The sequence below is a fragment of the Rhea pennata genome, chromosome 3 (genome assembly GCF_028389875.1).
Source record: "Rhea pennata isolate bPtePen1 chromosome 3, bPtePen1.pri, whole genome shotgun sequence".
Lineage (NCBI taxonomy): Eukaryota > Metazoa > Chordata > Aves > Rheiformes > Rheidae > Rhea > Rhea pennata.
Window position 1 is genome coordinate 3,494,985 of NC_084665.1, and position 21,358 is coordinate 3,516,342.

Here is a 21,358-nt window from a genome sequence, read left to right on the forward strand (position 1 = left end):
ATCAGAACAGCTGGTTGTGCATGTTGTATCAGCTTTTACATAGTTACTCTTTTATACAGTTGTGTGGCATTCAGGAAGTCAGTCCCCCCCCCCACACCATTACTGCAAAAACACCCTGTTCAGCTCAACAGGAGATGAGCTGACTTAAAAAGAAAGGCAAAGCCTGATCTAACTAAACACCAGTTCGATCCCTTAGATGTTAACGTCACTTTGAGGATTAATGGGAAAGGAGCATGACATGCTAACAGGAAACACAGATTTCAAGAGCATCCAAGGGAATCTGGAAAGGGAGGATCGATATCAACCCAGGCTATGTCTAATAATGGAGAAATCATGAGGCTGCCAGGGAAAGACAAACATTTAAGAGTACAGCATGACAGTTTTAGAGGATCGTCCCACTTTGGTTGATGCAACACTGCACCTATTTATCCAACCCATCATTCTCCTGCTAGTTGCAACTGTATTTTTAAAAAATAACTGCTCATCTTTATTGTAAATTATGGAAAATGCCTAATCCGTTTTATCAGTACTGGTGCAGAAATGAGCTTGGACATGTACATGCACTTGCTCTGGGATCAAATGAGGAAGCAGACTCTCTACTGTTTAGCCTTTAATGTTCATTTATAATCAAAACAAATGTTAATAGACCAGATGGACAGAAACCTATGCCTACTGCATTTGTAAGTGACTGCACCTACAAATCCCATCCATGAAGGGAAATATGGGAAAAGGATGAACATTTAAATTTATGATACGGGTGTTGCAGTTCAGAAAAGAAAAAAAAACAAACTAAAAAAAAATGGAAACCAGTCCAAAGTGTACGCAACTGAACTCAACTGCCTCCACAGGCCCGTCACCACCAGAGTGCCAACGGGCCACACTGAAACCTGCCAAGAACTCAAGCAAGCCGGAGGTGGTACACTGCGGGAACAGGCATTTGACAACACACGAGTGGAGCTCACAACAAAGAAACCCCCCGAGCCTCGAGGCGGGCGCAGCGGAGGCCTGGCCGCAGGGCGCCTCCCCCTTCCCCCCCACCTCCTGACAGGGGCGGCCGCTGAACCCCCCTGGATGCTGCGGCTAGGCCTGCCCCAGACCCTGCGGAGCCGCCGGGGCCGCCCGGGCTGCGCGGAGCCCCACAGAGGGGCAGCGGCCGGCGGGAGGCCGCTGACCCCGAGAAACTTCTCGAAGGCGGGAGCTGCCCCCCCTCCCCCCGAGAGCGACAGCAGAGCGCAGGCGCGGGCGCACGCGGAGGGCTCGCGCGCTCCCGCCCCGCCCCGCCCCGCGCGGAGGGGGAGTGCGCAGGCGCACTTCTGCGAGGTTGCCTGACCCTCGCCGCTACCCGTAGCAGCTGCCGTTTGCGTGGTCGCGCTCAGCAGCGACCCGGAAGTGGGAGCCGCGGCGGCGGCAGCAGCAGGAGAAGGAGCAGCAGAAGGGCGACTGTAGGAAGGAACTAACTAACTAACTAACTAACTAGCTAGCTGTCTGTCTGTCTGTCTGTCTGTGCAGGTCACGGTCCAGCTCCCCGTCCGTTCCCCTCGCGGTGCGGCAGGGAGCGGGCCGGGGTCCGGCTCGGCGCTGCTTCGCGCCCCCGCCCCATTGGCGGAGGCGGCGGCCTCGGCCGCATCGTCGCCTCGGATCGCTAACGGCGAGGCGAGGCGAGGCGAGACGAGACGTCGGGGCATCGCGCGGCGGCTGCGGTGTGACCGGGGGCCCCGTTTCCCCCGCGCCGAGGGTGTATTTCGGTGCAGCGGTATAAGCAGTGCAGTTACTTAGCTGTGCGTTTCCCTGGCAAAGCCCCAGGGCGCCGCACTTGGCACCTACGTGATGTGATTCAAGTGCCCTGAATCCAAATTCTCCCCTCCCCACCTACAAATTCTTCTGGGCCCTTTTGGCTCGTTGCGTTGTAAAGCGGTCGTTGTGCTAAGCGCTAAGATGCGGAGACTGGGTGAAGGGAGTCTCCTCCTCCAGCAGGATAACGCTTCACGCCGATTTTGACTTTTTGTTTACTGGGGTTTTTATTTTAAGTGAGCCTCTTGGAGCAGGGAATGCCTTTGTGTGCTGTCAGGCATAGCCAGGGAAAACAGCTGCTTGGCTTATGGCAGAGCATCTAAACGTGGATGCAAAGCACAGGAGAATAACTTGGGCTTTCCCTTACAGGGAGGATGCAAAAAGATCTCAGCCCTGTGCTCTGCTGACTGCAAGGAAGACATAGCTGAAGGTGAGTATGGATCTCCAGGGAATTCCGGCTTTCCCCTTGCCCTGGCCTCTTTGAGTGTGCCTAGTATCATCTTTGAATGGAGTCTCCTTTTCAGTTGTGTGTGGATAGACAATTTCCTACATGGAATGACTTTTCTTTTTTTTCCTTAAAAAAAGACCTATTACTTCAGCTGAGCAGCATGTCTCTTCATTGCTTCTCTTGCCTAGGTGTGTAAGTGACCACGAGAGGGCCTGCTTGTATATCTCCATTACAATCTGTGTGGGCTCTTCTGGGATACTACTTTTCTTATCAGACTCTGGTCTGATGTGCTGAAGTTGGCCAGTTAGGTGCAGTATTGTCTGCAGTTGACCAGCTAACTACTGGCACCCAGTCTTGGACAACCAGTTATTTCAAGCTTGCCTTTGCATAAATGAAGCAGAGAAGTGTCACAGCTTCTTCTCTGTAGCCCCAAGATATGTAGCACAATCAAACAACAAAGAGCAGCAGCTCCTCACTTTGGTGAGTTTGCCTGTTGACTAGACTTTTTAAAGGCAAAAAATATTTGAGAGAAGACCAGGAAGGGAATACTGAGCGACTTTTAGATAGTGATGTGATGGATATGAGCTAGACCTGAGAAATTGCTAGTTATTTTCTTCACACACTGGTGTCTCCTGCTGGGTTCTGCAGTGAGAGAGAGTCTCTGGCTGAACCTTTGAGCCCTGGGAGACTTTGCAGTCTGAATAGACATGTGAATGTTAAATGGTGGGAGAGAAAAGAGAAGCTAGAAAGCAGCAGCTTCCGCAGTGTTGTGCCATAGTCAGTGGCAGAGAAGTGAGCAGGATGCAGTTCTTGGGTTTTTATTTACTGTCTTATGAAGGGGATTTGAATGTGCTCTTTTTGCCTCTGGGGGTTTCACAGGGAGAGCCTATCTCTGTGTGTGCCAGTAACGCTGGGCACAGGGTTTGTGTGTGAAACACTTCCTCGTTATTTCTGAGGGGGACACAAGCTTCTGTGAAGTGAGGTTTCCTTTGGGACTTTATTCTGGGTGCAGGATCACAGGATCAAAATCTGTGCCTCAGCCAGCACTTGCTCAGACTCTCCCTGGCACGATGCTTGAGGTTGAGCACCCGCTTCTCCTTCCCCCCGTCCCCGCAGGCCCCTTTGCTGTCATGGTGAGCGAGAGGCGGAACGGCAGCCTGCTGGTGCACCTGGGACCCACGCTGCAGGCCTACCCGGAGGAGCTGCTGCGGCAGCGGCGAGGCCGCGATGGCCGCTCCGAGTACCTGATCCGGTGGAGCGTAGTCAGCTCGGAGGAGAGCGTGGCCAGCGGTGGCGGCCCCGGCGCAGAAAGCAAGCCGGAGAACATCCTAATGTGGATGTCGGCAGAAGAGGTCTGCGCCAGCTGCCCGGTGCTGCTGGGCCAGAGGAAGCTGGGCGGGCGGTGGGTGAAAGAGGAGACGGCGCCCAGCCCGTTCCCGGCCGACATCCCGCTGGACGAAGCGTCGCTGCTGGAGATGAAGGCTGACGTCGGGAGCCTGGTGCAGCGAGCTGCCCGGCAGATGGCCGGGACCGGGGCTCCCGAGTCCTCCGTCCTCAACACCATCCACGTGCTGAGCGCGTACGCCAGCATTGGCTCGCTGACGGGCGCCTTCAAGGAGACGGGAGCCCTCGACCTGCTGATGAAGATGCTGTGCCACAAGGAGAAGCAAATCCGCCGCAGCGCCGGCAAGATGCTGAGGGCGCTGGCTTCGCACGACGCAGGTGGGGGTGCCACCGGCCGCCGAGCGGCGCCGGTCCTTCTGCAGGCCTGGGACGTCCGAGAAACGGAGCCTCTTGGGGCTGGTTGGCGAAGGGGGAGAAGGAGCCTGAGCTCCGCAAGCGGCTGCCGTGTCGTAGTCGTCTGGGGCGCTCCAAGAGCAGGCGGGTTTGGGAGCTCTTTTCCCTGGTGGGTTCCCGAGAGCTGGGACGCTGATGAGCTGTTTGGAGGTGGCCCGCTGGTCGCAGGCGGGTGGCAGAGCGTCAGGAGGGCTCTGCTGCGCGCCGCCGACCGGAGAGGCTCTGGCCTGCTCTTGGCACGGAGCCCCTTCTCAGGCCGTGGTGAGCAGAAGCAGCCTCAGCTGCTCCTCAGTCGCTCTCTGCGTTTGACAGGAGCTGGCAAGGCTCAGAAGTCCTTAACGTGGCTTGGGTGCACCTGGTAGGAGCCTCTGGGCCAGCGGGGGTGGTGACGTGTCCAGCTCGAGCTGAGTGACTTTCCCTGCTGCAGTGCCAAAGCTCGTGGTGCAGACGGGGGGCTGGCGCAGGTCAAGGCAGACAGTTTTTCTTGCCTGACCCCGCTGTTCCGGAGTCAGTTATTCGGAGTGTCTGTTTTGGGGGGAATCTCAGAGCTTTAGATGTGGAAAAACCGCGGTTTTATTTAGCAGAGCAAAATGTTGCCAATTGAGATCAAGGGACAAAGTGCTGTTCTAGGTGATGCTGAACAGCAAAGCAAGTTGTTTCTTGTTTGCCAAAGTCTGTCCGCCACAGTTGGGTGGTGTGAGGGGTATCTCTGGGGATCAGAGGGGTCACTGTTGTTTCTGCAGGGAGCCGGGCCTACGTCCTGCTGTCCCTGAGCCAGCAGGATGGCATCGAGCAGCACATGGACTTTGACAGCCGCTACACCTTGCTGGAGCTGTTTGCTGAGACGATGTCCTCTGAAGAGTACTGCATGTCCTTTGAAGGGATTCACCTTCCCCAGGTAGCAGCAGGGCCTGTCAGCCTGGGCACGGGGAGCCCCAGGTCTGAGGCCTTTGGGGGGCCAGGAGGGGAGCGAGTGGGTGCCAGGGCCCTCGTCCTCCTTGCTGGGGACAAGGGAAGGTGGCTGGTGACGAGCAGGACCGGGCGTCGGGAGAGCCGGCCGAGGGCCTGGGCATGGCGTGAGGCCGAGGGCCGGCGGAGAGCCGGTGAGGAGCCTCGTGTCTGGGCAGGGAGGCGAGGGCAGGCGGAGAGGGCTGGGCTGCTGCCCGCTGGTGCGAGGCCGTGCCGGGAGCCTGCCTGGAGACGAGCTGGCGGTGCGGAGCGAGCCGGAGACGCCGCGGTGGCTGGGCTGTGACAGCTGTGCCTCTTGCAGATCCCTGGGAAGCTGCTGTTCGCCCTGGTGAAGCGCTACCTGCGTGTGGCCTCTCTTGAGGACGAGCTCAGCGGCGGTGTGGAGCAGGGAGGGGAGGCGCAGGACCGTGCCGTGCCCGGCTCGCTGGGCGGGGAGAGGAGCCGCGTGAAGCAGGAGTTTGAGTTCAGCATGGCCATGGCAGGCCTCATCTCAGAGCTGGTGCACGTGATGGGCTGGGAGCACAGGCACAAGCCGGAGCCGCCGTCCCCGCGGGGGACGCAGCCTCGTGCCGCCCGCTCCATCTTCCAGCCCAAGGCCCCGGCCTGCCCTGCTGCTCAGGCAAGCCCTGCTCCCCGACCAAAAGAGCCCAGCGCCTTCAAAACGCGCTCAGCCTTCCCAAGCCGTAGCAGCTACGTGGAGTACGTGCAGGCGAACCTGGTGCGTGGCATGCGGGTGCGTATGCTGGAGGACTGTGGTGAAGTGAGAGCCGGGGACGAAGGCGAGTTTTGCCAGAGCACTGACGGCACGCACGCGGTGCAGGTAGGTCACTGCCAGAGGTAGCCTGGCCGGGGCGGCAGAGGGGGCAGTAACGGGTGACTGTTCGGTCTTTTGCTAATCACATCTTCACACTCTAGAAGTTGGACAGTAAATATAATTTTGACTCTGGCTACAACAATCCTAGCAAAGAAGACAGCCCTCAGAGCCAGAGGGTAGGATCCTGGCTTGAGCTGGTTTGGCTTAGTCCAGTTTGTCCTGCTAAGATTGTTTGAGCCTCCAGAACAGGTGATTACATCCCACCTCCTAGCCCTGGCCTGTGTTCAATCTTGGAGGTGGTTTGGGAGCGGGCTAGCTCACAAGTAAGTAATGCAGCAAGAGATGCTCTAGGGTGTTAAGCAAGCCTTGGCATCTGAGTGGCAGTACTTATTCTGCTGAGTCTGGACACAGCCTACCCAGCTGTGTCTTTTGATTTGTAAGTAGATGCCAGGGTCTGTTTCCCCCCTTGGAAATGTGCTTTGGAACATCAAATTTTGCTTTGATTGTTTTTTTTTTCTTTTGAATATCGAGACAAAATACTCTTCCAGTTTTGGATCATGCATAGATTATTTTTCATTGCAGCCTCTCTTTGTTGAATAACTGCTGTGTATCTTTTCTCATTTTATTTAAGTGTCTGAAAAGCTTTTTACAGTGTAATATCTTTTATAACCCATCTGTAAAGATTGCAAATTCCTGCTGATTCTCTATTTGTCCTTGTTCTACTCGATCTCTAAAACAGAATTTTAGAAAAATTCGTATCTTCTGTTTCTTACAAGCTCTTAGTTGCTTTTGCTGTTATTGTAACTAAGCCCTTGAAAAGAGGATCTAGATCCTTCCTTTGCAAACTTTTTTTCCTTTTAGATGTGATACAAATTTCAGAGGATGGGTTTTTTTATATGCTGTTAACTAAAGTCTGCTGCTGACTTCTAGTGCCTTTAGTCAGATGGGTCATTGGGTTCCTCCTCCTGCTTTTATTTTTCTGTTTAATTAAGCTGATTCAACTTGCAATTGCTCCACCGAGGCTTATTTTCGATAGTAGAGCTTTCTGTAAGGCTCCCACTACTGACAAAATCAGATCTAAATGGTAATAAATAGTCAGTGAAGAAGTTTGTTGGCAGTTTCTACATCAATTAGTAGAGCATGTCCTCTAATCTGTCTAGGAAGTTAACTGCTTGTGATAGTGCAGACTTTGGGGACCTTCATCTTTACCTGTCTCTCCCTGTTTTCCCTGCATTCATATCCATGTGTGTGTCTGTAGTAGCTTCCCAAAGCTAAGTAAGAACTTTTGGGTTGAAGCATTTGAGGAATTTTCTTTCCACAGAGAGATGGCAGTAATCAAACAGCTCAAAATCATCTTTGTAATGTCATCTCTTGATCATCTTTGTTTTTCTGGACCTTTGTTATCACTCTCTTTTTCAAAAGAAACTTGATTTTTGTCTCCACTACCTCTTAGGATCTTTCCAGTCTCATGTGTTACACTTGCTTTGTATTGACAGCTTATTTGCTATCAGCCAGCTTGTCCTAGTGAGTCCTGGTTACAAGAACTGCTTCCCTCTGGTCTCAGTTAAAGTTTTAATCCTTTTCTTTTGGATTTGTTCTGCTCTTGTGGCCCATCCTTCTTGGGGCTTGCTATCCATCTCCTATGTGCAGAGACATGTGTTTACAGGCATTTTTCATTTCTCCTTGCAGCCAGTGCATGAGAGTCTGTCTTATGTCTCCTCTCTTTTTGTTGTTGTTCTCCATTTTTCTCTTGCTTTCTTTGCCTCTCCACACAGATGCAAGGTTGTGCTGACCTTTACTGTTGTCTCTGGTCCTTCAGTTCTAGCTTTTTTGACTTCTTTCTGCTGACAATTTGTGCATAACTAGTTTTGGTCAGGGATTCACTGAAGACTAACAGGTGTTGTGTGTACCATTTAGCTCAGTTTCCAATTGGTGCTTTTTAAAGTCTCTTGGTATCTTACGTCTTCAGCTCTCCAGTATTTTGGAGTTCTGGTAGCATTGCTGTGACTCCAAAGAGCTTGGTGAGGCAGCAACACATTTTTTTTTCTCTGCTGTGTTTTTAAAGTCATTGGTGTATTATACTCACTGTTACTGGGTTCTCTTTCTGCTTAGATGCTGTTTTCTTCTTCAGAGAGCCTAGATACTAGCCCTTCTGTCCTCGTTCCCCATCCCTCTAGGAAAAAACTCTGCCTCTGTCCTTCATAAGGCTATAGATAGTAGGCACATGAGATGCCTTCGCTGCTTACACACATAGCCATTAGAGAAAAGGAGCATCTCTTGGAGTCACAGAGAATTTTGTCAATGATACCTTACTGGTGGCATGGCATGGTCCCACCTCCTGACTCACACACCTAACAACATACCTCATGGTATGGAGGATATTAGACTGGTAAAGTAGAAAGAAATGATCCCATGGGTGGATCTTACTTGCCAGGTGATGGTGATCTAGTACCAAGAAGATCCCTTCAGGAGCAGAGGTTCCGGTGGGCAGAAAGAGGTGGAATATGTTAGATATAAGAAGAGCTGGATTTGCAGCATCAGAGACCATTGGGGTGACTTGTCTGCTAGATAAGGTGGGATGTCACAAGGTGTCTGGCTAGGCACCTATGAGGTGCTGGAGAGGAAGCAGAGGTTGTGGCATGTGTGAAGACTGCAAGGGGCTCTAAATCTTGAAGTTGTTAGGTAAGAGGGTAGATAGCAGTGCTCCGCAAGCTTAGAAGGAGATGGAGGTGTAAAATTTCAACAGGTTGCTGAGAAAATAGTGTAAGACGGAAGAGTTTCCATTCTTGAGTAAACAAGGTACTCTTAAATAGAAGGAAGTGGTTCAGAAGAGACTGGCTTTACCCAAACCAAACTGCAGCCAGACTGCTGAGCCTACTCAGGGAACTTTTAAACTCCACAGGGAGGGAGAGATGAAAGAGGTTGAAGGACTAGTGGTCCAGAACGATTTATCTTCCAGGGATAAAAGCATAAAACTGTATCAGAGGTGAAAAAGACAACAGAAGCAGGCAATTCAGAAAATAAGAAGGGGGACTAAAGTGTCTGACTTTGATATCTAAAATGTGGCTGAAGGATAATTTATCAGCTAGGCTTTGTGTATCACTAGGATACTTGTGCTAGGTCTGAGACAGCACAGGTTGATGTGGGAGAGGAGCTAGATAAGACAAATAGGTGAATAGGTGAACTCTTTTAGCTAGTAAAATAGAAATTGTAAGGACTGAAAGACCAGACATAAATAGGAGAAGCATAATGTTTGGGGCTTTGGTCAACTGTCTGATGAGCAAGGTGCCCTGGTGAGGGACGTGCTGAGGGAAATTGGCAAAGCTGCCAGGGCAGGAAACCTGAAGACTCTTCAGTTACCTCCCTGTGGGTTGCAAAAGTGTCACATGGAGTTGGGATGTCATGAGTAAATATAGACACATCATAAATATCTGCCTCTTGGAGAGGCAATGCTGTGCTGGTTCTGAGCAAAGTGCAGGACTGGGATCTATCCCTTATTCTTGGAAAGCTGCTCTTGGCAGGGACTGCATGTATTTTGATTCTATATTCCTAAATAATGAAAACCAAGAAATCACTACAGTTGTTCATCTTTGGGATGAAATGGAAGTGCTTGAACTCTCCTTTATAAAACAGACTGCTAAGAGAGCTAAATGAAAGAGCCTACTTTTCTTGGAGTCTCTACAGAGTACCTTCAAGCACTTCACATTCAGAGTACTTCACATTTATCAAAAAAAGATTTATACCAAGGAAAACCTGGATGGAAAAAACAGGATAGGAAAATTATTAGGAATAAGAGAGAACGTCCTCCAGAAAATTGAAGCCCCTTTTAAATGGGAAAGAGAAAAGAAACTTAGCTCCATAAGGTTAAACATAAAACTACAATATGGGAAGCAAAAAAGGATTTTGAGAAGCAGCTTGGAAAACCAGAAACAATTATCTTCTTTGAGACACACAAGTCAAGAACAAGAAACCTGTCCAAGAGCCCATAGGGTGGTGAATGACCAGAGTATAAAAGTATGACCAAGAGAAGATAGTCGGAGAAAGAAAAAAAAATGTTTTCTCTATGTTCACTGGCAGGTTTTTGTATAGGATTTTTGCCTAACCTACTGCTGCTGTCCTAGAAGAGATTTGCAATGGTTGCATGCAAAATTTGTGATTCTTCTTACATAAAGAGATCAGGGGAACAGGTTAATGACAGTATGCTTAAAAAACAGATAACACGCAAGTTGAAATCTGTATGCACATTAGGTTGTCTCGTACTGAAATAGTGCTTTCTCTTTCCATGCATTTGTGAAAGAGGAGGACAAATATAACACGAGGACTGAGTGAGTGGCAAATGTAATCACCTAGATCTATTTCACCCACAGGTTTTATGGCAGTCAACAGGTCGGACCTACTGGGTGCGTTGGCACGTGTTGGAGATTATTGGCTTTGGAGATCAGCGGGAAGAGCCTGCTGGTCAGGAAAAAGTATATAGTCTGATAGAGGGCTTTAACCTAGACGCAGGTGAGGTTACGTGCTGCATGCGTGTGGCTGTATCATCTCTTTCTGACTCTACTATGGCATATTTTTGAGTGGTAAACCCTAAAAGGCTGGGCAAATTTTCATTTAGTGGGTTGGATTTAGAAAGCGTCATCATTTTTTAGTTTGTATGACAGTAGGGCTGGTTAAGCAATTATATGGCTTATGGCTGCATGGGGCTATTTTTGAATCCTGGGCTTTTGTCATGATATAATAAAAAGATAAAATTTGATTTATACTGAGACTGTGAAAAATGTAAGTCGGAATTAACTGAACAAACTGCCAAAATCAGAAATACAGAGTCTTTCTGAGGCGAACTTGCCTTGTAGGCTCTCAGATCACATGTTTATTCTTTTTAAAAGCATTTTGTTTAACTTCATGCCTCTTGGTCTGGGAGGAGTTGAGCATGAAATTTCTTTTCATAAGACAGCTACAGAATCTCGAGGAAGTGGAATCTCCTTTCATGTTGCCCTCATACTGGGCAGCCAAAAATGGGAAAATCCAGACTTCAGATACCCTATCTTGTTTGTTATCTGATGTGACTTGGGCTGGGGAACTTGATCAACTAACAATTTCATCAAGCCTCTGATCCTGTAGGACTTCTTTTGGAGAGGCAAGGGGCCTATAAACTGCTGCAAGGGGCATAGTACACATGAGATTAGCAGCTCATTATCCACTTTAAAGATGTTATTGCCAGTTGAAAACATTCATTATTGGTTTCTACCCTTGGTAATAAAATCTTACCTGCACATCAGTGTGTGCTGGCTAGATGAAAATGAGTTTGGTTAGACTTTGGCTTTTGCCTTTGCTCTGATTTTGGCAGAAACATGGAATTTACTTCACTTCTCCGTAAAAATGTTTTTAATCATCATAACCTAAATAGAAATAAATTTGAAAAATTAGATGCTTCCTGCTTTGAATCTTGGCACTTGCATAAATTATATCTCATGTTGGCTGACTGTCGGTAACCAGCCACGTATGTAGTTGCTGTTGGTGGACATGGGCCTCTTGGAGCGAGTTTGACCCTCTTCCTTTGAATCTTGAAGCAGTATGTCTCCCAGCTTGCGGTTGCAGAAAGCCTGGAAATGTTGCATGGCGGATATCAGCAAGTGTTGACTGAGCTCCAGCTTCCAAATTATCCGATGAAAACTTAAATAATGGATTTTATCTTCCCTTCACTGTTTTGGGGTGCATTAGCTAAAAGGAGCTTGGTAGCGCTGCAGCCTCCTTTGCTTTTGCCTGTGAGTACTTACCCTCTTTGCCAGCAGGTGGCACTAGGAAAAGAGAGAAGTTGCTGGCGGAATTAATTTCCTGCCAACCTGCCTCCTCAGAAGTTGTGATGGGTTTTGTTACCCAAAAAGAGGGGTCTGCGGCTGAGGACAGCTCTGCTGAGGGGGGATCGGCCGAGCTGACAGCGTTCTCCCTTGCTTTGCTCTCCTGCAGTTGCGCAGCCGCTCTTCTGCAAGCCTTTTGGGGGGCTCTACACCCTGCCTTACCTCGGGGAGCAGCCAAGCGACGCCACGGAGACCCTGAGCCGAGCCGAGTGGTGGGAGCTGCTCTTCTTCGTGAGGAGCCTGGGAGCGCAGGAGCAGGACGAGATCACCCGCCTGGTGCAGCAGGAGCAGGCAGAGCAGGTCTGGGATGGCGCCGCGGGGCGGGCGGACGGGAGGGAGGGAGCAAGGGGGGACGGCAGGGGAGGGACCGGGATGGGAGCAGGGGGCCGCGGGCACCTGCCGCGCAGGCAGGCGGCGAGGGGGGAGAAGCGGCCGAATTAGGAGGGTGCGTTGGGGGTGCCCGGAGCGTGGGGGGATTGGGCACAGCCGAGGGGAAGGGAGGGAGGGGAGAGACAGCAGCGCCCGGCGAGGCTGGGGCGGGCGGCGGGGAGCCATGGGGTGACTCAGCCAGCGGCAGGCGGGCGGTGAGGGCGGCGGGAGGGCCGGGCCGGTGCCGGTTGCGTCAGCTGGGGCTGGGGAACGGCCCTTCTGCGTGCGGCTCGCGCAGCTTTGCCGTGCGGTGCGACCACGGCCGTCACAGCTGGTGTGGGGCCGCAGCGGGTCCGAGAGGGTTAACTCGGTGCCGTGCGCCCAGCTGTCGGAGCTGGATGAAGAAGGCCTGATCCAGCTGTCGGCGTCTGCGGAGCTGGCCCAGAAAGTGCTGCGGGCGTTGGAGAAGCGGTGCCAGGGCAGCGCTCTGAGCGACCTCCGCGGCTCCCGCGTCTATGCCAAGTACTTCCTCGGCAAGGGGGCTGAGCAGGGCGGCAGGGGGAGCGCCGTGGCGTCCTCGGGGGGCGCCAGCCCCGAAGCCGCGGTGGCCGAGGTGGCAGAAGAAGACCTCCCTGCGGCAGCGCTGCCGCCTGGAGCCCCCGCCACAGTGGAGAAGTCGGATCGCCAGCTGTTCAGCGAGCTGCTGCAGAGGGAAGGGCTGCGTTTCCCAGAGGTGACGGAGGAGCAGAGCAAACGTAAGTGCCTGCTGTGGGCCGGGGCACCTGTGGTGCCAGGTGGCTGCGTTGCCCCAGCAGAGGGAGGCTGCGGGCTGGGTGCAGGAGGCCCGGAGGTGCCCTGGGCAGGGGCAGGCCCGTGGGGGCCGGGGCGGGGGGTGCTGGCAGGCAGCGGCGGCGCTGACGCCCGCGTCTCGGCCTCTCGCCCCCTCCCAGTGTTGGGCAGCTGCAAGGGGGCTGGCAAGAGGGGCTTGCTGGCGAGGATCGCGGCCGTGGTGGATGCGATGCAGAGGAGCGGCTCCGAGGCGGGTCTGCGCCTGGCCGGGCTCCAGCACATCCTGGAGATGCTGGAGGAGGAGGCTGGGCTTGAGCGGCAAGTTGGCAAAGCCCAGGGCGGGCTGGGGACCAGGTGGGTGGCGTGCGCCACGGGGGTGCTGCCGGGCCGGGCCGGGGCCGGCTGGGGGAGGGCTTTGTCCCCGGGGAGGGGGCTGGTGGCAGAGCTGGGAATGTGGGGAGGGGGCGGTGGAGGCGCGACGGCAGGTGCGTTGCAACGCGGGCGCCAGCAGGGCGGGCGGAGGCCGCGTCCGCGAGGCCCAGCTGGGTCCCTCCCGGGGGCTACCGTGAGCGTGGCAGAGCCGCACGGGCGGGGGGAGGCAGCTGGTGAGGCCGGGGTGGTGGCGGCGCTGGTGGCCCCTGCCGAGGTGCCCTTGCCCGTGCAGGGAGAAGGTGGTGAAGATGGCGGTGGAGTTGCTGAGCAGCGAGGTGGCGGAGAAGGCGCTGGTGGCGCTGGCGCTGCGGCTGCTTGCCGCGCTCATGCTCAAGTTCGAGTGGCGCGTGCCGTTCGCCGCGGAGGGGGGCGTGCGGGCCGTGCTGGCCCGCATGCGGCAGCACGCGGCCTCCGCCGTGGTGCAGCAGGCCGGCCTGGCGGTGAGTGCAGCGCGGCACGGCCGGGGAGGAGGCTGGCGCTGGGCGCTGCCCGCGGCCTGTGCGACCTGCCGGCGGCCCTGCAGGCGCTGAAGGTGCTGGTGGGCGCCAGGAGCGGCGAGCCGGGTGGTGCCACTGGGCAGCCGTCGCCGCTGAGCCAGGCCGACGCGCAGATGATGCGGGAGATCTTTGCCAGCATCGGCTCCGCCTCTGGCGAGGGCTCGGCGAGCCTGCTGAGCGCCATCCCCGCGGCCACAAGCACCATGCAGAGGGTCGCAGGGTAGGGGCAGGGTGTGGCCGGCGGCGCGGGGGTGGCCGGCCGCCCTGGGAGCGGGGGGAGGCTCGGGGCGAGGAGGAGGAAGGTGCCGACGTCGCCCCGTCCCCGCAGGGGCTCCTCGGGCGTGCGGAACGGCTTGCTGGTGGTGAACATGCTGCTCGAGGGCCACCGGGGCCTGGCGGAGCAGCTGGTGAGCTGCGAGCTGCCCGCGGTGCTGCGGAGCTGCTGGCGGGACGGGCAGGGCGCGGGCTGCCCCGGCAGGAGCCTGGCGCTGAGCGCCATCAACCGCCTGGCGGAGCATGAGGCACCGCGGAGCCTGGAGGCGGCAGGTAGCGAGCGCCGCGGGCCGCGCCGGGGCCAGCGGGCGCGGGGGGGCTGGGCTGGGCCGGGCCGGGGAAGGGGCCGCGCGGGCAGCGCTGGAGCTGATGGCTCGTGTCATCCCTGCCGCGGCAGGTGCCGAGGCCCCGCCGGAGCCGGGGGACGTGGACGTGCGGATGCTGGTGGGCGGCGCACGGGAAGGCGGCCTCTCGGCGGAGGCGGTGGTGGCCCTGGAGCGGCACCTCTGTGGCGAGGGCGCCATGCGCTCCGGCGAGGCGGCCCGGCTGCTGCGGGACCGCGAGTGCTTCGCGCTGCTGCTGCGCAGCTTCAAGCTGCTGGGCACGGAGAAGGCTGCGAGCCTGAGCATCCTCAGGTGGGTCCGGGGATGGCCGGCGGGGCCGGGCGGGTGCTGGGCAGCGCGTGCGGGGGGCCCACGGCGCCTGGGGAAGCCCTGGCTTTCGGCCCCGCGGGCGTCCCGGTGGGGCAGGGCAGCGGGTCCATGCACCCTGGCCCCGGCGGAGCTGCTGCCTTGCTCAGGATCCTGAACGAGTTCCTGGACGGCGGCCAGGAGGAGCTGCTGCCCTGGCACGAGTGCGTGGAGCCCTGCCTGTCCTCCATGGGCGCCCACAGCAGCGACCAGGAGGTGAGGGGGCCCCGGGCCGGGGGGCTCTGCCGGCCACGCGGGGGCTGCGGGGCCGGGGCTCCACCCGCCTTGACCCCCGCCTCGCCACGGCAGCCGCGGAGGCGGGAGGCGGCGGCCGCGTCCTTCGGGCAGGGTGCCGGCGCGGTGCCTGGCCAGGCCGGCGCGTGCGCCGCTGGGGCCGGGGGGGCCAGAGCGCGGCAGCGCGGCCCGGCCGGGCCCTGGCGGTTTCCCGGCAGCGGCCTGGCTGGGCCCCGGCGGCCCCTCGCTCGGCAGGTGGTCCGGGAGGTCGTGCGCTTCCTGCACCGCCTGGGCAGCACCAGCAAGGACTGCGTGGTGGTGATGTGCCGCGCGGGTGCCCACGAGGCTCTGGGCAGAGCTCTGGAGAGGCACAGGGCGGCGCTGCCGCTGGCGCCGGCCCTGTGCGACCTGCTGAGCGGCTGCGAGAAGCACGCCAGCCTCTACGGGAAGCTGACGGGCAGCATCTTGGCGGGCTGCATCCAGGTGGGCCGGGGGCGCCGGCGGGGCCTGGCTGCGCCGGAGCCTGCGCCCACGGTCCCCGGTAACGGCCCGTCCGCGTCGCCCAGCTGGTGCTGGGGCAGATCGAGGAGCACCGCCGGAGCCAGCAGCCCATCAGCATCCCCTTCTTCGACGTCTTTCTGCGCAACCTGTGCCGAGGTGAGCGCGGGGCGCCACGCTCCCGGTCCTGGTCCTGGTCCCTGCTGGCCTGGCGGCTGGAGGCTCTGCGGCCTCTTCCGGCAGGCTCCAGTGTGGAGGTGAAGGAGGACAAGTGCTGGGAGAAGATTCAGGTCTCCTCCAACCCCCACCGCGCCGGCAAGCTCACGGACGGGAACCCCAAGACCTACTGGGAGTCGAACGGCAGCACCGGCTCCCACTCCATCACCGTGCACATGCAGCGTGGCGTGGTGATCAGGTGGGGCTGGGCGCGGGGGGCTGGAGCGGCCCGCGAGGCCGGCCGGGGCGCAGGCCGAGGGCCAGCAGGGCCAGCGCCGGTGGGTTGCGCCCGGCAGCGACGCGGCTGCCGCCCCGCAGGGAGCTGAGCATGCTGGTGGCCGGCGAGGACTCCAGCTACATGCCGGCCCGCGTCGTGGTGCTGGGGGGAGACGGCCCCATGGCCGCCAACGCCGTGCTCAACGCGGTGAGTGCGACCCGCGCTCCTCGGGCCGCGGCCGCGCGGCGGGAGCCGCCGGCTGGCACCTGCTGGGCCCAGCAAGGGGCTCATGGCTGGGCTGGAGGCTGGGGGCACCGGAGGCCCCGGGGCGTGTGCATGGCTGGCCCCGGCTGCGCAGCGTGCTGAGGGCCTGCCGTCTGCCCGCAGGTGACCGTCCTGCCCTCCGACAGCAGAGTGGTCCTGCTGGAGAACGTGCCCCGCTTCTGGCCCGTCGTGCAGATCCGCGTGAAGCGGTGCCAGCAGGCAGGGAGAGGGGGGAGGACGGGGCCCGGCCGCGCGGGCTCTGCCCTGGGGCCCCACGCGAGGCGCTGAGGGCCGCGCTCTCCCCCAGGGCGGCATCGACACACGCGTGCGTGGCATCGAGGTGCTGGGCCCCAAGCCCACCTTCTGGCCGGTCTTCAGGGAGCAGCTCTGCCGGCGGACGGCCCTCTTCTGCGCCGCCCGGGCTCACGCGTGGTGCCGGGAGATCGGCCGGGACCGGGGGCGCCTGCTGCAGCTCTTCGGCAGGTGAGGTCTCTTCTGGCGGCCCTGCCCGGCGCGCCAGGGTGGCCCCAGGGGAGCGGCTGGGTGCCCCGCGCGGGCAGGGGGCCCTCGCCGCCCCCGGGTGGGTGCCTGGCCGCGTCGTGCCCGGTCCGCTCTCTGCCGCAGGCTGAACCGGGCGCTGCGGCACGAGCAGGCCTTTGCCGACCGCTTCCTTCCCGACGCCGAGGCGGCCCAGGCGCTGGGCAGGACGTACTGGGAGGCCTTGGTGACCCCTCTGGTGCAGAGCATCACCAGCCCAGGTAGCCTGCGCTTGCCCGGGTCCCTTGCCGCCCAGCGGCAGCCCCGGGCAGCCCGCTGCGAGTCTCTGGCCTTGCAGACCCCAGCGGCGTCAGCCCCCTGGCCTGGCTGCTCAGCGAGTACCTGGAGCGCGCGGAGCTGCCGCGCCGTGCCGCCGCCTTCGGCTCCCGCGTGCGGCGCCTCACCCGGCTCCTGGTGCACGTGGAGCCCAGCGGCGCGGAGCTGGAGGAGGCGAGAGCCCCCGGCAGAGCCGGTGAGCGAGGAGGGGGTCTTCCCTCCCGTGGGGCCGCGGGGGCCTCTGGGGAAGGTGCTGAGGCAGGGGAGGTGTCCGGAGCTGGGGGTGGCCCGCAGCCGTCCGCCAGGGCCACTGTGCCTCCCGTCCCGCGGAGCGCACCCCGCTCAGCCCTGGGCTTGTGCCCTGGCAGGGGGGAAGGACGGGAAGAGCAAGGAGGTGCCAGCCAGGGCCATCAAGGCGGTGGTGACGGCAGAGCGGAGCAGCCTGTGGGGCATCTCGCGGTGCTGGCGTGGGTTGGTGCAGCAGCAGGTAGGGCCAGGAGGGGCCGCGGTGGCCGCCCCGGGCAGGCAGGGCGGGAGCAGGGCTCGGCGGGGGCCCCGCGGGGGCTGGAGGAGTGTGGGGGCAGCCATCCACATGCTGGTGGCTCTGCTGTCCTCCCGGCTCGGGGTCGCTCCGTTCCCGCTGGGTTCGGCTCTCTGGCGGCTCCCCGCCCTCAGCCCAGCCCCGGTGCTGGGGCGCTCAGGGGCTGCTTGTTTCTCTCCGGCCGCCTCTGCCTTTCTTGTCCCACTGCGTGCAGCCCTCGCCCAGCTCTGCTGCCCCTCCGCAAGCTCTCAGCAGCCCGAGGCGCTGGCAAGGCCGCGGCCAGGCCAGCCGGAGCCCCGCACGGTTGGCACGGCGGAGCGAGGGCTGGGGCCGCGGGCAGCGCCGCGGAGACGGTCCCGCTCCGGGTTTGGGCCTCCCACGCCGTGTCCCGCAGGTGTGGCGGTTCCTTGAGGCAGCGTGGCAGGCGCCGGACGTCGTGGAGCGGTTCTGCAGGCTGTACCGGCGGCTGCGCGGTGCCACGGCCGAGCTCTTTGGGCAGCAGGCCGCCTTCATGCTGGCCCTGGTGCAGGGCTTTGCGGGGGCCCTGCTGCAGCTTTCCTTCCCGACTGCCCTGCACGTGAGTCTGAGGAGGGCTGGGGCATGCAGGGCTCTGCTGCGGTCCCTGTCCCACCCCACCCCACCCGCCCGCCGGGCCACGGAGCCCTGCTGCAGCCCCGGGCGCTCCCCGGCCCCGCTCCCCGGCTGCTGCCTGCCCGGGGCTGGTGCCGGGGACGCGCCCAGGCACCGCGCGAAGGCCCGGGGCTCCCTGCCTGCCCCCCGCTGGAGCACGGTGGGCTGCCCCTGCCCTGCCGTGCCACGGCGAGCCGCGTCTGCAGCCAGCCTCGTCCCTCCGCAGGTGAGCGAGCAGTTTGCCCGCTACCTCGACCAGCGGCTGCGGGAGCTGCGCGGGGTCGGGGGCGGCGCGGGGCCGTTGCAGCAGGCCCTGGAGCCCTTCGCCGTCTTGTGCGGCCTGGAGCTCGCCCACACCTTCGAGCACTTCTACCGGTGAGGGGCGCGGGGCCCCAGGGCTGGCGTGGCGGGGCGGAGGTGGCGCGGGTGCTGTCGAGGCTGCGGCGCGGGCCGGCCCTGCTTCGGCCGCCTCGCTCCCGCTTTGCGCAGCCCTGGCTCGGAGGGGGAAAGGCCGGGAGCGCACGTGGGCTCTGCCGGGCACGGAGCCCGCGCTCGGCGACGGGGAGCAGGGAGAGCGGCGCTGCCGGGCCCGTGCGCCTGGGTGGGGGTCCGGGCCGGGACCGGGGCCGGCGGGCACCCGAGGGCCGTGGAGCTGGAGCGGGGCGCGGGCTGGCCCCGTCCTGATGGCGGTGGCCATGGCAGGTACTACCTGGGGGACCGGTTGCTGGCGCAGGGGCCCTCGTGGCTGGAAGGGGCCGTCGTGGAGCAGCTCGGGCCGTGCTTCCCCAGTCGCTTCCCGCAGCAGATGCTGAGCGACCTGGCCGAGTCGGAGGAGCTCCAGCAGCAGTTTTACCTCTTCCGGCTGCAGGAGCAGGACAAGCAGCTGCTGGAGCTGGACGCGGGCCTGGAGAGCCCCGAGGAAGAGGTGAGTGGCCCAGCGGGGAAGGGGGCCAGGGCCTTGCTGTGCTCCCGCGGGGGTCGTGGGCCCCGTCCCGAGCCCCCGTCGTGCCTCTGTGCCCAGGTGCTGGGGGAGGCGCCCCTGGCAGAGGCGCCGGAGGTGAAGGTGCTGCTCCTGTCGCCGCGCTGCTGGCCCGTTTCCCCCTTGTGCTATGTGGACGAGCCCGGGAGGTTTTTCCCCACGGCCCTCAGCTCCCCGCTCGCCGAGTTCGCCGACTTCTGGCGGCAGAGTGAGTGCGGGGGCGCCGGGAGCGCGGGGGCTCGCCAGGGCCCAGGCCCTCCGCAGTAGTTCGGGCCGAGGTGGTCGAGCCCTGGTGTACAGCGGGAGCAGCCCGGCTGCCGCGCTGATGCCGTCTCCGGCATCTCCGGCAGGCCAGAGCCAGCTGGGCCGGGAGTGCACGAAGCCGCGGCGGCTGCAGTGGACGTGGCTGGGCCACGCCGAGCTGCAGTTTGGGGACTGTGTCCTGCATGTGTCCACGCTGCAGATGTACGTGCTGCTGCACTTCAACGGTGCGGAGGTAGGAGCGGGGCCCGCGGCGGGGCGCGGGTCGGAGCTGGCACCCGCCGGCACGGGGTCTCTGCGGCGTGTGGGGCCGGACCCCCTCGTCTGGCGGGGCTCGCGACGGGGCCTCCGTGGCCGGCCGTTGCCCTCCCGTGTCCCCTCCTGCCAGGAGGTGGCCGTGGACGCCTTGCTGCAGGCCACAGGGCTCCCCGCGGACCTGGTGCGCCACGCGCTGACGCCGCTGACCCAAGGCGAGGGCGTCCTGGTGCAGAGCTGCCCGCAGGGCGGTGAGCGCGGGTCTGGGGCCCCCCGGGGCAGCGGTGTGGGGGCCTGGGAGGGCCGAGCCCCGGGGTGCTGGGCTGGGCTGCCTGACGTTCGCGGAGTGCTGGGGCGGGCCAGCACCTGGGGTCGCGTGCGGGACTCGAGCTCAGGGCCTGGGTGTGCGCGAGAAGCTGCAGCTCGGGGTGCTGCCTGGGGGCGAGTGTCGGGGCCTGGGCCCGCGCGCGCCGTCGGGTCCGGGCCGACGCGGGCGCGGGCTGGAGGCCGCTTGTGCGGCTGGGGCTCGGAGCTGTGCGTGGGCACAGGGGTAGGGGCGAGGCGGGCGGAAGCGACGGTGGAAGGCCCGGGGACGGGCGCGCCGGGCACGCGCGTGCCGGGGGGCTCCGCCGGGGCCCGGTGCGGCGCTCGGCTGACCCTGGGCCTGGCGCTCGCTCCAGGCACTCTGCGGCTGAACCGGACGGCCCTGGCTCGGGCCTCGGGCCGGCGCCTGAGGCTGCTGCCCCAGCAGACGTACCTGCGGGCAGAGCTGGCTGACAGCAGCGCCCTGGAGAGGAAGAGGAACGTGCTCTGCTGCCTCGTCACCCGCATCCTCAAGGTGGAGAAGCAGCTGCACATCGACAACTTGGTGTTCAGGGTAGGGAGGGCGGCGGCATGGCAGGGGGGGCGGAGAAGGGCCGCCCAGGCGGCGGGCTGCAGCGTAACGCGGGCTCCCCCGCTGCCGCAGGTGATCGACGCCTGCCGGAAGGGCGAGTTTGGACCGGGGTTGCAGTTCCTGAGCTTCTGCTGCCATAGCGTGGACGTGCTGTCCTGCGTCCTGCACCTGCTGAACCAGGGCTACCTCCGGCGCCAGGAGGAGAGGCCCCAGGTCCTGGAATATGTCTTGGCTGAACCAACAACGCCTCTTGGGGGCCAAGCGCAGGTGGTTTTCCAGCGCGTGGCATCAGAGGCACCTCTGGATGAGGACAGCGTAGGCTCCCTATGTCGGTAAGGATGCACGTTACTGGGTCTGGAGGGACGTGCAGAGCTGAGATCATGGCGTCTCCGCTCTAGAGAAATCACACATTTCTCCACATCAGGTTGGATCCTGGTGTAGACAGCTCGGCGGAGTTTCTCATGGCAACACTGCGTATGCCGATGGGGCACACTCTTAGTCCAGAGGAGGCGAAGCTGCTCATGAACCAGACAGTACAGCAAGTCCAGGATACCCTGAGCATCTCGAGTGATACTGCTCAGCATCTCCTCATGCACTGCAGGTGGAATGTGGATTTCCTGATCCAGTGCTACATGGAGGACTGTGAGACATTGCTCATTTCCTCAGGGCTGCAAGTGCAGGATGCTCAGCACCCTCCAAGCCCAGGAACGCACTGCCCAGTGTGTATGAACCAGCTGTGTCCTGCTGAGAGCCCACCAACCCTCTGCTGCATGCACTACTGCTGCAAGGTGAAGGTCCTGGGGCGTTTGGCTTCTGTAACTTGGAAGGGAAA

General features: G+C 60.6%; 1 protein-coding gene across 3 annotated transcripts in view; it reads left to right on the forward strand.

Moving 5' to 3' along the window:
* Positions 1 to 1,369: 1,369 nt before the first annotated feature.
* The window catches only part of LOC134138145 (cullin-9-like), a 29,759-nt gene continuing 9,770 nt past the window's right edge, over positions 1,370 to 21,358 (forward strand). The window contains exons 1-32 of one of the 3 annotated variants that reach the window (XM_062571397.1): positions 1,370 to 1,442; positions 2,161 to 2,221; positions 3,356 to 3,961; positions 4,780 to 4,934; positions 5,307 to 5,825; positions 10,187 to 10,325; positions 11,784 to 11,974; positions 12,429 to 12,798; positions 12,994 to 13,186; positions 13,497 to 13,704; positions 13,788 to 13,981; positions 14,090 to 14,307; positions 14,432 to 14,669; positions 14,834 to 14,939; positions 15,213 to 15,440; positions 15,524 to 15,614; positions 15,699 to 15,870; positions 15,990 to 16,095; positions 16,276 to 16,371; positions 16,460 to 16,635; positions 16,777 to 16,910; positions 16,988 to 17,161; positions 17,334 to 17,452; positions 17,901 to 18,083; positions 18,363 to 18,511; positions 18,839 to 19,061; positions 19,158 to 19,323; positions 19,466 to 19,611; positions 19,765 to 19,882; positions 20,312 to 20,508; positions 20,599 to 20,858; positions 20,951 to 21,314. In XM_062571397.1, the coding sequence (XP_062427381.1) occupies positions 3,370 to 3,961; positions 4,780 to 4,934; positions 5,307 to 5,825; positions 10,187 to 10,325; positions 11,784 to 11,974; positions 12,429 to 12,798; positions 12,994 to 13,186; positions 13,497 to 13,704; positions 13,788 to 13,981; positions 14,090 to 14,307; positions 14,432 to 14,669; positions 14,834 to 14,939; positions 15,213 to 15,440; positions 15,524 to 15,614; positions 15,699 to 15,870; positions 15,990 to 16,095; positions 16,276 to 16,371; positions 16,460 to 16,635; positions 16,777 to 16,910; positions 16,988 to 17,161; positions 17,334 to 17,452; positions 17,901 to 18,083; positions 18,363 to 18,511; positions 18,839 to 19,061; positions 19,158 to 19,323; positions 19,466 to 19,611; positions 19,765 to 19,882; positions 20,312 to 20,508; positions 20,599 to 20,858; positions 20,951 to 21,314 (6,225 nt within the window). In that variant the 5' untranslated portion in view covers positions 1,370 to 1,442; positions 2,161 to 2,221; positions 3,356 to 3,369. The remainder of the gene's footprint in view (positions 1,443 to 2,160; positions 2,222 to 3,355; positions 3,962 to 4,779; positions 4,935 to 5,306; positions 5,826 to 10,186; positions 10,326 to 11,783; positions 11,975 to 12,428; positions 12,799 to 12,993; positions 13,187 to 13,496; positions 13,705 to 13,787; positions 13,982 to 14,089; positions 14,308 to 14,431; positions 14,670 to 14,833; positions 14,940 to 15,212; positions 15,441 to 15,523; positions 15,615 to 15,698; positions 15,871 to 15,989; positions 16,096 to 16,275; positions 16,372 to 16,459; positions 16,636 to 16,776; positions 16,911 to 16,987; positions 17,162 to 17,333; positions 17,453 to 17,900; positions 18,084 to 18,362; positions 18,512 to 18,838; positions 19,062 to 19,157; positions 19,324 to 19,465; positions 19,612 to 19,764; positions 19,883 to 20,311; positions 20,509 to 20,598; positions 20,859 to 20,950; positions 21,315 to 21,358) is intronic. The other 2 variants (XM_062571398.1, XM_062571399.1) reach the window with 2 other exon arrangements.